The sequence below is a fragment of the Xenopus laevis genome, chromosome 5L, assembly GCF_017654675.1.
Source record: "Xenopus laevis strain J_2021 chromosome 5L, Xenopus_laevis_v10.1, whole genome shotgun sequence".
NCBI lineage: Eukaryota > Metazoa > Chordata > Amphibia > Anura > Pipidae > Xenopus > Xenopus laevis.
Genome location: NC_054379.1, coordinates 59,698,899 through 59,716,317, shown reverse-complemented (window position 1 = coordinate 59,716,317; position 17,419 = coordinate 59,698,899). Strand labels below are relative to the sequence as shown.

Genomic DNA, 17,419 nt, shown 5'->3' with positions numbered 1-17,419 from the left:
TTATATTGCACACATCTGGTATTAAAAATGGAGCGTTATTTAATTAAATAAATTCAGAAAAAAGACAGACTGATCGGAAAACAGACAGATAGACTTAATGGTGGTTTATTTGAAGAGCCAAAAACACAAGCCACCCCAGAGACATCCACAAGCGTTCTGAGCATACAAAGAGCAGGAACTGACACGGAACGATCACGTTGCTATAGCAACCCATAGCAATCGTTCCTATTGGTGATGCAGACTGAAGGGGAGGAGAACAAGAGGTCAACGATGACGTTGACTTCTACCACGTGACAATTATTGCCGATCGCATGGGGGAAGTATAGGCTCTGGTGCGCATGCGCAGGGCTTAGGAAAATTGAACTGCGCATGTGCAAGCCCTTTTAGAGAACATCAAGACACCGAGAGGGACGGACTTTTTGTTCTATGTAACTAACAAAATTTTTAAGAAGGATCTGGGATTGCAGGAACGGTAAAAACACTATAGAGCAAGGATTCCAGTAAGTAACTCTCCACTATATAGCTAATATGGTGAACCTTATTTGTAAAATACCTTTCCTTCTCCTTTAAGGATCCCAGAATGTCCAAGATCTGCACAGACCTCTTGTATGACATCATAGTTTTGTAATGTTCTGACCTACAGTACAAACAGGTAAAAGTTTGGAGAGCACTTGTTTTGTGTATAGCAGATAACAATCTAGCTATTTAGAATACAATGGTTTTAGTATTAAGTGAAGATAAACTGGGTCAGTTTACAGTCATGGCTCTCTTAAGTACCTAAAGAAAACATTATTCTCATCTAAAACAGTCTAACATGTTTCTAAGAGGGTGGAAGCATGAGAGGGTGCATCTAAAAGTCAAATTATGTGTAAATTTGCAGTAGAAAACTAACAGGACTGAACTATGTCCAGCCTCTAACCAGAAGCCAACATTATCTGGGAGAAGCAGAAACCTCAATGAAGGAATATATTGCTCTGGTCTCAGACAAACAAATGGTTCAACCTGATTTGGCCTCATGGCAATGGCACACTAGGAGATTAAGAATCAGTGATGAATCTCTGCTCCTCTGGGGGGCGACTAATCTCTTGTAAAAGCCTTCCCATAGGCCAGGGGTCCCCAAACTTTTTTACCCTTGAGCCACACTCAAATGTAAAAGGAGTTGGGGAGCAACTCAAGCATGAAAACGTGACAAATAAGTGCTGTGATTGACTATTTGGTAGCCCCTATGTGGACTGGCAGACTGTAGGAAGTGCTATTTGGCAGTACACCTGTTTTCTATGCAACTAAAACTTGATTCCAAACCAGGAATTCAAAAATAATCACCTGCTTTGAGGCCACTGGGAGCAACATCCAAGGAGTTGGAGAGCAACATGTTGCTCGTGAGCCATTGGTTGGGGATAACTGCCATAGGCAATAATGTGAATCGCTGGTGGTAAAACCACTGGGTCTAGTGGCGTAATTTGGTAGCTTCGCCCCCGACAAAAAAAACTACTGAGGGGCCTGGCGAAAACAGTCCTCTTCCCCTGGCCCCCTCTCCCAACCTGCTCGCGCTGCACCACCCAGGCCAGCACTGCAAAACTATATTAAAGGTAAAAGATGGGTCAGGGAGGGGGGACTATGATGCAGCAGACCCTGTGGTCCGGCCCCCCTGTTGCCCAGACTCCTCCGCGACCATGGGTACTGCTGTATTATTAATTACGTCTGTACATGCATCTCCCAAAATCACTTGAAGTTGCATTTTGGTGTGCCATTGCCCTAAGGTGGCCAAATGAGTAAAATGAAATTCAGCTCACTTGACATGTGGACCAAACAGATTCTAAGGTGTATGGTGATCTAAACAATGCAAAGCACAGCATAACCAGTTGTTATATATATTTAATACATCAACGTTTACATTTAATATTGGATAAAATATACAACACAGTTTGCTGGGGTTAAAAAAATTTGTTATTTTAATAAACGGAAATTGAAGCTGCTATATAGAAAATAAAGCTGTTGTTCATATTATAAATGTATTCTATAAACACATAAAAACTAGCTATACTGGGGAAATGATAAACCTTTAAAAACATAAAATAACAGTAAGCTCCTCCCTGTGTGTGCTCATAGTACACATAGACTTTAATCTGCGTACTGTCAGCAACTCTGGAATTACTCTAAATCTGGGTAAACAGCTCTTAGCATTTAGTCTGTTACTCAGAGATTCAGAATAGGGGAAAACACCAGCAGCTTCCAAATGGAAATACAAGACAATCAGAAGAAAACTGTATCTGTTGTAGGAGGGGGTTTGGTAAGCAACTAAGTGTATGATAAATTGTATTCTAGAATTTATTTTGTTTTCCTCTTTGGAGAAGTACACCAGAAATTCATTTTTTACTGTTTTACTGTTTTTCCAAAATTGAAGTTTAAAGCTGAATGTTCCTGTCTCTGGTGTTTCAGTCTGGCAGCTCAGTAATCCAGGTGCAGATTCTGAACTGTTACAATTTGCTACAATCCAGAGGATTTTCATAAATGCTTAACATTAGTCTTCATCTGCAGGTTGCTTTGTACATACCGTAGTCCAAAAGCTTGAGCTTTAAAAAGTCCTGGAGCTCACTCTCAGCATTTGAAAAGCAAAGTATTAGTAAGGTTATTCTATTAAAATTGGCTATACTCACTTCCTGAAATTTATACATTTAGCTTCCCCTGGTTACACTATGTATTGCTGGTTCCTCTTCTTCCAGCAGCAAAGCAGTCTTTCACTTCCCTGCACAGCATGTGATTTTTTTTTTGCACTTTGTACTTGTAAAGAATCAGCCCCATAGTCCCATATATTAGTCAATCATTTCTCTTTATTAAAATTATGATTACATTATAATTGGAATTTTTCAGATGATTAAATTATAATTGGAATTTTTTCAGACACCCAAACCATCATTTCAGTAATCCTCAGAATATTTTTTTTTATTTCGAACTCCACCCATGTAGTTCCCACAATGACATCATCCCCAGCTAACTGCACAGCTAACAAGGTTTAATGTGTGCAGTATTATTGAAATTTCGAGCCTCTAAATATCATACATAAATGAGTGTTATTTGTGACTACCAAGGGAAACTAAGACATTTTGCTTTTATTCTAAATGTATGTATTAATCATAATGCTGTTTTACAGGTTGGAAGCTTAAATGCATGTTTCTTTGCTAAGAAAGGATTCCAAGTGGAAATTTATGAAGCAAGGGAAGGTAATTTTATTTTAACACATGCAGTATTCAGACCTGCAATTGAAACTGAGGTTAGGGAAGCATATAAACAAAATGCCAATGAATCCTAGCACATTTGATTGGATGCATTTAACAGTTTTTTTGCCCAACTACATCCATTAGCTTTACAAAATAAAGGTATGGATTTACAGGCATTTAACTTGTATACTGTGATATACATTTTTTGCAGTTTTGTCAATTTTAGGACTGTCTATTGCCATCTAGAAAATAAGTATTGTATACATTTTCTATAGACCTTTTATAAAATTGTGAACTTTTAATAACATAAGTAGATGCACAAACAACATTTCTGCACTCTTTGGGTATTGAAACATGTTCTACACATACAGTATAAAAGCTTACAATTTTCTTTTCTTGAGTGAATGTTATGGAAGCTCTTAAAGTATATGGTAACACACTTGGGCATGTCTGCCCCAGTGCAGTAACTCAAACAATTAGCAAGTAGTTTGGGTGCTTTAGTGGAAGTAAAATGCCTTGAAGTGCTCAAAAGAATCTGAAAACAATTTTTCTATGGTTGCCACCCAGCCATTGTATTGGCAATGTAGCTTGCAATTTTGTAATACCCTTAAATGTAGTCCCTGGCAAGCCCACCTTTGACCTGTCCAAATCTTGCCGTTTCCCTTTCCTGATCTCCTCCCGATCCTACTTTTAGCTCTCACCTGCCACCACGCCATGCTCCATTTACATAATGAACACCCCCCCCCTTCATTGCTACCCCCTGCCATCCGGTAAAAAGATTTTGAAAAGGTGGCAACCCTACCGGTTTCCTAAATGAATCCCTATATATTTCATATAGATGCATGAAGCCATTGTAGTAATATACACATGCTAAATTGCAAAGAGTGCAGTTAACTTTAAGATCAGATTGTTGCATTAATTTTGTAACTCGTAGTAGACAAACATTGATCAAAATCAATTGCAATGGGTAACTGCTATTGTGCAGTTTTATACCTATGTTTGTAAATGACTCCCCTTATCTTTTTTTCATGCACAGAACATTTCTTCTCTGTTTACAAAATTATTCAAACCCTTAACCAGTATCCTTATTTAACTAAATAATGAATCCTACTTGGAAATGTTGGAGAAGGTGGCGGGAGACCAATTGCTGTAGATTTATTCAGCTTTGGAATTAGGGCTTCTAAGGCAGCTGGAGGCAATATTTTTTAACAGTAAAAATCAAATAATATATACAGTATAGAATATATATATATATAGCAAAATAACTTATTTTGAGGAATAATAGCACAATTTCACTAAATTTAGCTAAATGCCTTTTCAGCCCCTTTAAAACAGAAGAAATAATAGATGGACCAAAATATTTGAACTACTTTTAGAGAACTTGTTTCAGTTTGCTAAAAAAAATGAAGCTTGGCTGAAAGTTCATCTTTCAGCAGGACAATGATCCCAAACAGAAGGCCAAAGTAACAAGATAGTGGCTTAAAAACAAAAAGGTGAATGTCCTGCAATGGCCCAATAAACACTTTGATCCCAAACTAACTGAAAGTCTATAGTACTGTTTGAAATGTGACACACTTATCTTTTCTGACTAATCTGAACACACGAAAAAAATCTGCATGAAAGAATGGTTCAACATAATTCCTGAGTGACCAATGCACAAGTCTGTACAGCTAAAGACTTAAAAGGGTTCACCTTTAATATATTTTACATCATTTGCCTCCTTCTTCTTGCCTTTAAACTTTCTAATGGGGATCACTGACCAGGCAGCCATAAAACATTGTACTGTAAGGCTATAATTGTATTGTTATTTTTTTATTACTTAGCTTTTACTTCAGGTTCTTCCTGTTCATCTCAATGAAACCACTGCCTGGTTACTAAGGTAATTTGAACCCTAGTAACCTAGTAAGCCTAGTAAGCTGAAATTACAAAATGGAGAGCTGCTGAACAAAAAGCTAGATCAAACCACAAAAAGAAGACCAGTTGAAGATTGTCTCAGAATTTCACTCTCTACATCATTTACAATCATAGGAAAAGTTAATTTAAATGTGAACCACCCTTTTAAAGCTGGTAATGCTGCAAGAGGTGGCTCAACTAAATATCTGAGGATTGAATACTCTTCTAAAAATATATATTTTGCTAAATATTTCAGTTTTTTAATTAAGGCTTTAATATTACATTAAACATATTAAAATAAACAAATCAGTTACAAAGACATTAGGAAAAATGCTATGTGTTCAAACATTGAGAAAATATATGCAAAACAATAAAACAAGTCTAGACAAGTTAGTAAAAATCTATTATTAGAGGAAAGACTGAAATCTCAATAAAAGTAACCAATCCAAAAGACATGTAGGAAATTATTGTAGTTAATCCAGGACTAGCTACTGTTAAAGACACTACGAATCATTTATGATTGTAGTGCAAAGTGCAATGGATGCCTATAGAGAACATAGTGTAAAACATCCACCTGCATCATATCTCTATTGCTGATGCACTAGCTACACAACCAATCCCTCTGCCTCTGACACAGTAGGGGCATTTACATATATTGGGCCTTTCACCCCAAGGAACTGCAGCCTGTAATTTTCAATGTGTTTGTTCTCATGCTACAGCAGAGAATCAACACAGGTTGCATTTGTTCCTTAATGAAACATTCACCACAGGTGAAGACAGGAAGAAAGCCTATGTGTAAGAGGCCATTTTGGACAGACAGATTACAATATTGTTTCAATTGGTTGTCAATTTCAGGTGGTTAATGAGAGCAGTAGAATAGTGTATAATGTAAAACACTTTTGCTCTGTGTTTTTAGCATAGAAACTTCTATGTTTGGTATCAAAAGCAGCAATGCTTGCAGTCAATAGAGCCATATTACTCAGTACTATATGAGAGGTGTGTGTACTAATTATTGGAAAACTATGCATCTAGATTGAATACGTAACTAGTACATACTACTAAAAAAGTATATTTTTATGAAACTAGCTTATGTAATATATTTTTATTGAGACATACTTACATTGTTTGGTGGTATAGGTTTCTTCTAAATATACAGTATTTGTAGTATGATATTACCCTTTAAAAGCATATTTTATTTAAAACATAGATATTCGATATGCCAGAACTGTTAGTGGGAGAAGCATCAACTTGGCACTTTCGCACAGAGGACTTCAATCTCTCAAGGCTGTGGGTTTGGATGATAAGGCGAGTTCATTACAAAATAATTTTTTAGTTAAACACAGTTCAGTGCAGTTCTTTAATCTTTCCTGCTCTAGAATAAGGAAGTCGATTTTATCTGTTGATGTATGGATACATGTGCATGTATAGTGTGCAATGGGAGAGAGAGAGACAGAGAGATGGATGTATAGACATGCTACCATTTCATAACAGTGGGTAATAAATCAAGATTATTTGGGTGAGTTTTAGGTGAAATTATATATTCACAGCCAGACACATTAAATCAATACTGACACGTTACTATAAAAATCTTTGGAACGTGTAGTTGCTGCACCCAGAATAGTTCCCCTGAAAGCCACCCCTCAAAGCTGCCCTCAGTCCCGCGAACCTTTGTACTGCTGACCCGCTGACACAGCTAACAGATCTTCTGCCTTGCTTCCATGACGCTGGGCTGGGGGCGGATCGATCCTTCCATAGGCTGAACTCCTGTTTTCATTCGTAAATAACATATGGAAGGATTGCGCCGCCCCCAGCCCAGCGTCACTGAAACAGCACAGAAGATCTTTTAGCAGTGTCGGAGGGTCGGATCAAGCAGGTTTGCGTGGCTGTGCTAAGCTTTGAGGGGGCTTTGAGGGGAACTATTCCCGGGTGCAGCAACTACTTGATAATGATGCGTTCCTATGATTATAGCAACGTGTCGGTATTGCTTTAAGGCAGGATTGTTTTGGTCATGTACTATACGGATACAATTATTATTTTGTAATTCTTCATAGTATAACATACACACTGTTTATAAAGCATCTAATGCTTTCTGTGCTGTCTGTATTACCACTGCTCTATGTGAGCAGACAGCTAAAGCCTAATTCAGTCCTATGGCTATGCTTGTAACTGCAAGTAAGCATGGCTTGTTGTTCCTGTTGCCAGTCTGGCCACAGGAGATCTGTGTAAGCCATTATACTTTAATAAAATCCAAACTCTGTGGGTCGCGTTTCAGTGGTGCTCTATCTGGGAACTTTGCTGCTCAACAGTTCCATATATACAACAGTAACCAAGAAGATTCAGATGGCACACACATAGCAAAATGTGCATACATTTTGTGATTTATTTGGATCTTTGCACAATGTTTCAGGGGATCAACCAAGAGCACTTGATAAAGGGGGTCTGGCTATAAACCCCCTACTCTGCTCTGTGTTCCATAAATCATGGGTGCGTTATCTTGTCTGATCCTGTTAATTGACCACTACCTGACCTTGACCCTTCTGTTCTGCTGCCTGTACCGACCTCTGCCTGTTCTTCGACTTTTTTTATTGGATCTTGTTACAGGGTTTTGGGATACCATAAGTTACAACTTATTTAAGATTTCAGACACAGGTAACCAAGCACTTCAATATTGGCTTTTCACACCAAAATGTTTGTACTGTTTTTCCTTTGAAAAATACTGTAGAAATGTATTCATGACTGATTACTTACAATATAGAGACATGAAGTTAGAAGTCACACACCCAGTAAGTGAGTGTGAGGTGCAAATCCAAAGGAAACTCCCCATGTGAGTCTCCAAAACTAGTATAACCAAAAATTCAAAAGAAGGATTGCACACTCTGGATCAAAATAAAAAAGTATTTATTACATCAAAAAAATACAAAAATCATACCAAAATAAACGACATTAGCCCAACGTGTTTTGACCAATGTGGTCTTCCTCAGGGGTAAAAAATAAAAATAAGAATAAAAAAGCCTTATTTTAAGCTGCTGGCGTATGGGGTTTGGTACCCACACTGATTGTGAGCTACTGATGAGATACAATAATGGTGTTTTAGATTGAAAATGTTCTTCATTTAGATAGCAATTTTGTTTACGTTTTTTTGCAGATTGCAGCAATGGGCATACCAATGCGTGCAAGAATGATCCATTCTGTTAAAGGAAGGAAATCTAGCATTCCCTATGGAAAGCAACACCAGGTATCACTTCTAGTATAAGTATTTTTATACTTTATTTCAGCTAATTTTAGTTGTTTAAATTGTGTTTTGATTCTGAGAAAGTAGAAGATAGTTTTGTATTTTAATTCAAGGTTTACATTAGCCGAGGATATCATACATTTTAGAAACAATATAGAGATGAGATTCACTGTTGTGTATTTGTACTGTGTGTTATGTATTTGGCATAGAAAATTGAAGTCTAAATAGGATTAATTTAGTTAAGTTCTTGACGGACAAGCAAGCCCAGATGTGTGGAAAGGCCACAAAGGCCTGGGCCTAGGGCAGCAGGATTTTAGGGTGGCATGCAGCTCATCCACATCTGCACTGATTTTGAGGAGATATAGTTTTTTTTAAATTTCCTGGATGCCATATCCTGTATTGTTTTTCTACATAAGTAAAAAAAAAAGTACACTACCATTATTGACCAAGGCTGCATTCAAGTGTAATCTTCTGCAAATCTAAGACATTTTGAAATAAAGTTTTTATAACAATTTAGTCACCAAATGCCAAAGTTTCATTGGTGTTTTTTGGATTGGATATAGCTGGTTGCTCTGATGAGGCACAATATCAAAGCTCAACCAATAGAACTAACAGAAAAAGAATTATGATAAAAAAAATAAAATTCTATTCTGAACATTTGCAGGAAAATAAAATTTATTGTGAATTCTTTTTACAAATAGTTTGTTATCTCTTTAACCTAGTTATAACATTATGGAGGAAACTTTAGTTTGTTATATCGTAGATCTGCACTTTCTTTTTGTGTTGGGGGTTATATATATAGAAATGGTGTTCAAATTCTAGAAAAACTATCATGTACACAACTAACTCTCTCAATATTTCTATTTTAGTATATCCTATCTGTTGACAGAGCTAATTTAAATAAAGAACTGTTAAATGGTAAGTTCATTTTTAACAGTGTATGTTTTCTTCCTGTGAAGAAATCTTGAGAAAGTGAAAAATGAAGCAAAATGAAAAATAAAATGAAAGCATGAGGTGAAAAATGATATGCCAATTAAACATGTACATTTTGATAAACTCTTCAGAGAAATACTAAAGCTCAAAGATCAATGCAATAACAAACATTGTTCAGGGACAATGAGGTTATCTCTTTTATATGCAAGGTTTTTCAATGGTTTTTAACCTAGCAACACAGCTTTTTTAAAAAATATTAATTCATTAACTCATCCACCCATTTTTTTTTTGCTTCATTGTAAGATTAATTATTATGACTGTATATGGGAAATTTGACATAGAACAGAATATATTCTCATGTGTTTTGTGGCTTCAATATATATATATATATATATATATATATATATATATATATATATATATATATATATATATATATATATATATATATATATATATATATATATATATATATATATATATATATATATATATATATATATTTTTTTTTTTTTCTTTCTCAGTATTGGTTGTACCGGCCACAAGCTCCATGTAGACCCAGTCTGTAAGGATATGTGCAGCAGGTTGAATGATCACCTTGACAGATAGCTTACTCAATGAATAAAGAAATGTTCTCCAATGCTTCTTTATGCTTCAAGGTAGCAAATGTTAAACATAGAGGCCTTTTTCATAGGTAAATTTCTAATGGAGTTACACAGCTTACACACACTGCAGTCTCTTCATAACACACTAAACCAAGGGGGAGGTTACAGAAGAAAATGGAGGGCGGGAGCAACTATCTATTAAGAAACAGTGGGGTGAAAGGATAATACCAAATACCATTATAACATAACATATAATATCAACTGCTAGGCAGCAAAACTGCGTGGCAGCACACTCCCCGCCTGGTATCGTAAGATACCACTACACAATTATTTTCCTTTAACATATTATTAACAGTAAAATGCTATTTAGCATTCTCAAGTCTATGAGTTAGCTATATTAGAGTTTGAGTAGTTCCCTGATATTAGACTAGATCAGAACCTTTGGAAGCAGGCATAATTAACACAATATCAGTGACTGGTCTGAGGAAGGTTTTTGAGTCCTCATCCTTTACGATCTTGACTTCCACACTTCGGACCTTCCCATCATCACTGGCAATGGCCTTTGTAATGAGTCCAACTGGCCACTGGATCCAATGAGTTTGCTGGTCTTTTAACAGGAATAAGTAAATAAGAAATAGATTATCTGCAATAGTGCAAGCTAGAATGCTAAATTTATTCTGTAGAATGTTTTACCATACCTGAGTAAAAAGCTCTAGGAACTTTCTGTTTGTTTAGAATAGCAGCTTCAGTATAAGCATGGTGTGACATCACTTCCTGCCTGAGTCTCTCCCTGCTCACTCATAGCTCTTGGCTCAGATTACAGCAGAGAAGGGAGGGGAGGGGGAGAGAGGAGCAAACTGAGCATGCTCACGCCCAGGGCAAAGAGGTTTAAGCTGAAGGCAGGAAGTCTGATACAGAAGCCCATGTATACACAATAGATGGAAAGAAATTAAGTGTTTATTTTGACAGAGGACTCAGAGTAGCATTTCTTTGAGGGTTTACTGGTATATTTAGGTGGATCTTTCTGATAAAGGTTACTTTGTTTTAACCTTTCCTTCTCCTTTAATTTGGGCTTCTGGCCACCTTTTGCGACCTTGGAGAAGTGTGAGATATTCCTTTCTCCATCTGTCCCAGAAACAATCCGCAAGATATTGAGCGTATCTCCACTGTCGTTTATACATGTTCTTTTCATCGAAGATACCCTTTGCTGAAATCTGTCCAATCTTCCAGTTCAACAATGTGGCTGGACTTAAGATAGTTGGAGACTCTGGGTCTGTAGATATGGCAGTCAATGGTCTTGAGTTGATTATTGCTGCAACCTCAGCAAAGAAAGTGGTGAGAACCTCATGGGTAAGGCGTGAAGAACTTACTTCAAGCAACATTGCATCCAGTATGCACCTTGCCATCCCAATCATGCGTTCCCATGCTCCGCCCATGTGTGAAGAGTGTGGTGGGTTGAATTTCCACACGCAGCCTTGATCACTCAAATAATTTGCAACTTGTTGTTGGTCTATCTGTAACTCTCTACACGCACCAATGAAGTTGGTTCCACAGTCCGATCTCAACATCTTCACAGGACCTCTTAGAGCAAGAAATCTCCGGAGAGCATTAATGAAACTTGAGGTGTCCATTGACTCGATCGCTTCAATATGTATGGCTCTTACACTTAGGCAAGTGAACATTACAGCCCATCTTTTGCTGTTGACCACCGCGGGTTCTTTTGGCCGTCACTGTCCATGGTCCAAATAGATCTATCCCGACATATGTAAAGGGTGCATCTTCGCTCAGTCTGTCTGTGGGTAAGTCAGCCATCTGTTGATACTGCTGTCTACCTCTTAACTTCTGACATTTGACACAGCTGTGAATGATCGTGGCTATTTGTCTTTTCACTCCAACTATCCAGAACCCTGCAACTCTGATAGCACCTTCTGTGTAGTGTCTTCCTTGGTGTCTTACTTCCTCATGGTAATGCCGCATAATCAAGGTTGCCAGATGGTTTTTTCTTGGTACTATCAAGGGGTTCTGTTCTCTTCTTGGCAAGTTTGACTTATTTAGCTGTCCACCGACTCTAAGTATTCCTTCATTGACGATTACTGGGTTCAGGGTGAATAGTGGGCTACCCTTCGAGACTGGTTTATTGCCTCTCAAGCACTTAATGTCTTCTGCAAAGACTTCTTCTTGCACATGACGTATGATGAATGCCTTCTCATACTCTAATGCATTAGGTGGCTCTTTGCAGGTATGCCATCCATGACAAGAGGACTTCTGATTGGACTTGTTGAAACTCTGTGCAATATGACTCAATCTTGCAATAGTCTTTACTAATCTTTTCCAAGAAGAGAAACGTTCAAAACGTCTCACCTCCAAGTTTCTTCTTGAGCAGATGTTGGAGCTCAATGTTTTAACCTCTGGTCAGATTTCTGGATTAGTATCTGGATCCACCAGGTGGAAGTTGATGTCTCCTTCAGAGTCTATAGAAGACTGGTCTGTTAAGAACTTGGGTCCTGACAACCAAATGGTTTGCATAAGGACAACTGCTGGCACAGACCTTGTGGCGATGTCTGCGGGATTCAACCTGGTCGGGACATAGTTCCATTGTTCAGGTCAACTGATTCTTTGTATTCGTTCTGATCCCTCCACATTGGTTTTGTAGGAAGCCACGTCCAAGTGCTTGTGCGATCGATTTAGACAGACCTCTCCTATTATCACCCATCCAAGATCGAGTTTCTGGGCATGGGGAGCATCAGCTGGACTGTTACTATGAACTCTGGGAATGTCTCTCCCTAGAAGGATCATGATCTTCGCATCCTTGTTAAGTGATGGAATATAATCAGCAATGTGATTCAAATGAGAGTGATGACGTGCAACCTCAGGTGTGGGGATCTCTTCTCTATTATTCGGTAGCTGATCACATTCGATTAGTGTTGGTAGAGGAAACTCTATGTTCTCATATTCTGATGCCACTATGAAGCCATGGGCTCTTCTTCCAGAAGTGCTGACTTGTCCGGCACATGTCTGCAAGGTATAGGACCAGGTCTCTCCATGAATGTTAAACATTGTACTAAAAGCGCATACGTAGGATTCTTCTTTGGATGGAGTTGCTATGAGAAAGAACTGTGTAAAATCTTATCCTTTATTAATCAAACTTGGTTAAAATCACAAAGTCCAAATGTACAGGGCAGGGGAGTGAATGTTGAATGAGTAAAAGAATTCTGGACTGGCCAATGAGCAATTGCTCTGATCGTCGATTATGGCGTACATTTTTATGGCATTTTGTGGGCATCCTTCAGAAAAACCCTAACGAGACATATCTTGCTGCAAGACTTGCTATGAAGCCCTTCTCCACAAACCTCTGTACATCTTGTGGTTACAGGGTTGGCATTTTGCTTAGTTCTCTCCCCGCCATCATCTGGTGTAGTCTTGGGGTTGCTGCCAGGTGAAGGTTTCCTTTTGAATGAGTCTGAGTGAAGAGCGTCCACATGCTTGGCACTGTTACACAGGGAACATCTGACATCATTCTTACAGTCTTGGTGATTGGAAGATGCGCAACACTTAAAACAGATATTATGTTCCTTGAGGTATGTCATACGTTCTTTGATAGGCTTGCCCCTGAATGCGCGACATATGGAGAGAGAATGTGGTGCATCATGAATGGGATACTGTTGATCAAAATTGCTTGACTTGGTATCTTGTAATTTAGTATCTGTAGCCAAGACATTGGATGCAATTGCAGTCTTTCTCACAGCAATAGGATGTCTTAAGTCCTTGAATTTACTGTTGGTGGCAATACCCTTTGGAGTAGTTGAAGGAAGGGTGGTTGTGTCTGGATACGAGAAGCTTGGGTCGTTCTTGGATCTTGCGATCTTCCTCACAAACTCTGCAAAATAAGAAAAGGGTGGGAAAGAGACATGGTGTTCATATTTATACCTTGATCCTACGCTAGTCCACTTCTCCTGGAGATGATAAGGCAACTTTGCTACAATAGGGTTTACCCCCTGAGCGGTGTCTAAATAGCTAAGACCTGGCAAACTAGGATCTGACTTAAGTCAAGAATAAAGTCACCTAACTCTCTTAGCTTAGGATTGTCCTTAATAGAAATTTTAGGGAAGTTTTTTAGTCTCTGGAATAAGGCAGATTTGATGTCTTCCGGGCTCCCATAGTCTTGTTCCAAATGTTCCCAGGGTATCAAGGTCTGCTTCAAAGTTATGAATGTAGACAGATTTAAGTCTCTTTACTTGTTCTGAAGATTGTCGCCCCAACCACTTTATTAGTAAGTCAAGTTCTGCTTGGGGTTCAATGTCCAAGTTCTTGGTTACTGCCTTGAATGCAGATCTCCAACTCCTATAGTTCTCTGGGCGGTGATCAAATCTAGACAGTCCAGTAGTGATCAACTCTCGCCGGATCATATACTTGCTAAACTCTGCAATTTTGGTGCTTTTGGTTTTTACACCAACAGGAAGTTCTGATGGTGCACCATCTTGGATCAAGGTTGGTATCTGATGCTGGCCAGTAGGTGGAGAGAAAGGTGTAGCAGATGGGTTCAATCCAGGCAAGGGTGTGATCAACTCTCGCCGGATCATATACTTGCTAAACTCTGCAATTTTGGTGCTTTTGGTTTTTACACCAACAGGAAGTTCTGATGGTGCACCATCTTGGATCAAGGTTGGTATCTGATGCTGGCCAGTAGGTGGAGAGAAAGGTGTAGCAGATGGGTTCAATCCAGGCAAGGGTCTAGTGTCTAAAGGCCTTTGCGCATTTGAAGTTGAAGAGAGCTGTGTTGCAGGCATAGAGTTTACTCTAAAGTCTCCTGTTGTGCCCTTGTAATCTCTACTCACATAGGGTTGTGGCGGCACATGAGCTGGATAGGTTGGTACACTTGATTTTGTGGAATACGGTAGAAGTGAAGTGTCTGTGTTGGGAGGTGCACACTGACTTGCTAGAAGATCATGAGGTGGGTCTACAACCGTAGGCGGGATCGTATCATTATGGTTCTGGGTCAAAACAAATTGTAGGGTCCTTTCAACAGGATCTTGACGGGCAGCCAAGCTAGGACAAGACGCTCCTTCTTCCAATAGGGCTTGTTCCAAGACAGATAATTCTGCTAAGGCTACTTCCTTTTCTCTTCTCTTCTGAAGGATTTCTAGATGGGCCTCTGTTTCTGCTTGTATTCTTGCTTGAATGTGTTTTGCTTCTGCCTGTGCTTCAGCTTCCTTAAGCTTAGCTTCTGCCTTGAAGGCTGCTTCTCTTTCAGAACAGGTGGCTTGAACCTGGGCTACTGCAGCCTTTTGGCGAGCTTTAAGTATTTGGTTGCTCAGTGATGACCTTACAGAGCAGGACCGCAATGACTTGGAAGAGGATTTATGATGTGAGCTGGCAGATCTATATGATTTTTCTGAGTGTCTGGAAGAAGCAGATATACAGGATGTAGTTTCATGTAGCTGTGCTAATCTACCCTCTATCTGTGCCTTTTCTTCCAGATATGTGCTATGTCTCTGCTGCTCAGTAGAAGTAAAGTCTTTTAGTTCTAATGAAGCTTCCTCTATGTTGGAACATGACAAAAGGGAAGAGTACTTTTCAGCAAGTCTTTTATAATTCTCAAATGCCTTCTTAACCCTTGAGAGGGCGGCGTTCAATAGCTCAGTGTTGTTGCTAGTTTCATTACAACTTAAAGTTTTCTCCCATAATGCTATCAGGTTATCGACTGTCGCTTCCTTATTTGTTCATAAGCCTCCCTTGCCTTTAAGGATGGATGAGGGGCCCTAGCTGGACATGCATAATGAAGCAAGGTGTCTTCTTTGACATGAATAGATGCAGGCTCAGTAGAATCTCTGTCAGACATGACAAGTGCTGCAGTTTAGTGTCTTGGAAATCTGCCAAAGCTTAGCTCTGTAGGTATTGATACTTTGTTTGTAAGCAGGCTGGGCCTTGGAGCTGGGGCTGCAATCCAGCTCAAACCGGATTCTTGGCAAAGAATCCAGCTCAAACCGGATTCTTGGCAAAGAAAAACACAGTTGAAAATCACCTTGTGAAAGGCAAGAATATAGTTCTTATAATAAATGCAGATATTGAATTCACAGTCCAAAATAGCTTGACAATAATGAATCCTTGTGACTTTATATAGCAATCATAAACAGTCTTTGCACAGTTCAGCATGTACTTATCGCTGACCAACAGCACAGACCAGTAACAGGTTATACTGTGGGGAATATTCAGCAGGTAGCTGGCTTCTAGTGCAGTGCAATGCTTCTAGTAAGTGTAGCAGTAATACACAGGCAATGATGGATTCAGTGCACAGTATGAAGATGGATTCCTGTCTTAGGGTTTTCTTTTTCTTCACACAGTCAAATGAATACTCACGGTTCTGAAGCTGCAGAGTATAGCCATGCAATGGATTCTTATAGAAATTTACTGTTCTCTCAGTATCGGTTGTACCGGCCACAAGCTCCATGTAGACCCAGTCTGTAAGGATATGTGCAGCAGGTTGAATGATCACCTTGACAGATAGCTTACTCAATGAATAAAGCATACCTCCCAACATTTTGGAAGTAAAAAGAGGGACAAAAATGTTTTTCCCGCACGTAGCACAGCAATTTTTTTGACCACACCCCTTTATGTGGCTACACCCCCTAATTACCATGTTCGTTTTACAAATTTGGCAGGTTATGAAAGTTTGAAAATATTTCTCCTTATCTAAACTGTGTTTTTGTGTCTCAAAATTGTTACAAAGTATCATATTTGCACCTGTTAGCTGTTCTGGGCTCTCTGCTAAAAGCCAATTAAGTGGCAGCACAATATATATATATATATACATATATATATATATACATATATATATATATATATATATATATATATATATATATATATATATACATATATATACATATATATATATATATATATATATATATATATATATAAATATATATATATATATATATATTGTGGGGAATCACTCTTTAGGTAGTAGCAGCAGCAACTCCTTTCACACAGATAGTAGACAGTACACAGGTTTCCAGCTGATCTTACGTGTGCATTTATTTAACACAGCAGCTTAAATATCAACATAACAGTTCATACCCTTTTGGGAAGGCAGTAAACAAAATAGTCCAGCTGTACTGGTAAATGAAAATGTCCTTTTCCCAAAGGTTCCACAATCTCCCACTCGGGCAATATAAGTCTAGCAAACAAAATTAACTGTTAACTCACAGTCCTTTGGAGATTTCTCCTGGAAGCAGCCCGCTCCCCAAACACTTAAGTCAGCAGCTAGTAGCCAGTCCTTGAAACCAGATAACTTGTCTCCTTCTGGTAACTTGTGCCCAGCAATAAAAGTCCTTATGCTTTAAACACAAGTAACATGCAGTTACTATGCAAACTTTTTAACACAGCCCTCCAGTAGCTCTTCTTTCTCTCTCTGACAGGGCAGAGAGCAGCATTAATTGAGCCCCACCTTTTTATCCCTCTGCACTGCTTCATAGAGGATTCTGGGAGGGATATACTTTCTATCTATGATTTCCCCAACCATGCTACTATATATA

At 38.6% G+C, this 17,419-nt stretch overlaps 2 protein-coding genes across 7 annotated transcripts in view; one reads left to right on the top strand and one right to left on the bottom strand.

Moving 5' to 3' along the window:
• Window positions 1-228: 228 nt before the first annotated feature.
• Window positions 229-17,419, top strand: part of kmo.L (kynurenine 3-monooxygenase (kynurenine 3-hydroxylase) L homeolog) — a 70,705-nt gene continuing 53,514 nt past the window's right edge. Inside the window, exons 1-6 of one of the 5 annotated variants that reach the window (XM_041562796.1) lie at window positions 229-472; window positions 572-652; window positions 3,152-3,221; window positions 6,319-6,416; window positions 8,257-8,346; window positions 9,213-9,261. In XM_041562796.1, the coding sequence (XP_041418730.1) occupies window positions 8,266-8,346; window positions 9,213-9,261 (130 nt within the window). In that variant the 5' untranslated portion in view covers window positions 229-472; window positions 572-652; window positions 3,152-3,221; window positions 6,319-6,416; window positions 8,257-8,265. Of the gene's footprint in view, window positions 501-537; window positions 653-2,127; window positions 2,291-3,151; window positions 3,222-6,318; window positions 6,417-8,256; window positions 8,347-9,212; window positions 9,262-17,419 lie in introns of those variants that run through there. The other 4 variants (XM_041562794.1, XM_041562795.1, XM_041562797.1 and 1 more) reach the window with 4 other exon arrangements.
• On the bottom strand, window positions 10,830-17,281 carry LOC121393678. Of its 2 annotated transcripts, XM_041562799.1 has the most exons (3): window positions 17,091-17,281; window positions 16,239-16,340; window positions 10,830-13,758 (listed from the first exon to the last, which is right to left on the bottom strand). In XM_041562799.1, the coding sequence occupies exons 2-3, from the start codon at window positions 16,327-16,329 to the stop codon at window positions 13,145-13,147; spliced, it is 705 nt and encodes a 234-aa protein (XP_041418733.1). In that variant the 5' UTR covers window positions 16,330-16,340; window positions 17,091-17,281; the 3' UTR covers window positions 10,830-13,144. The 2 variants fall into 2 exon arrangements, with proteins under 2 accessions (XP_041418733.1, XP_041418732.1); XM_041562798.1 differs by lacking the exon at window positions 17,091-17,281 and having other exon boundaries at window positions 16,239-16,471.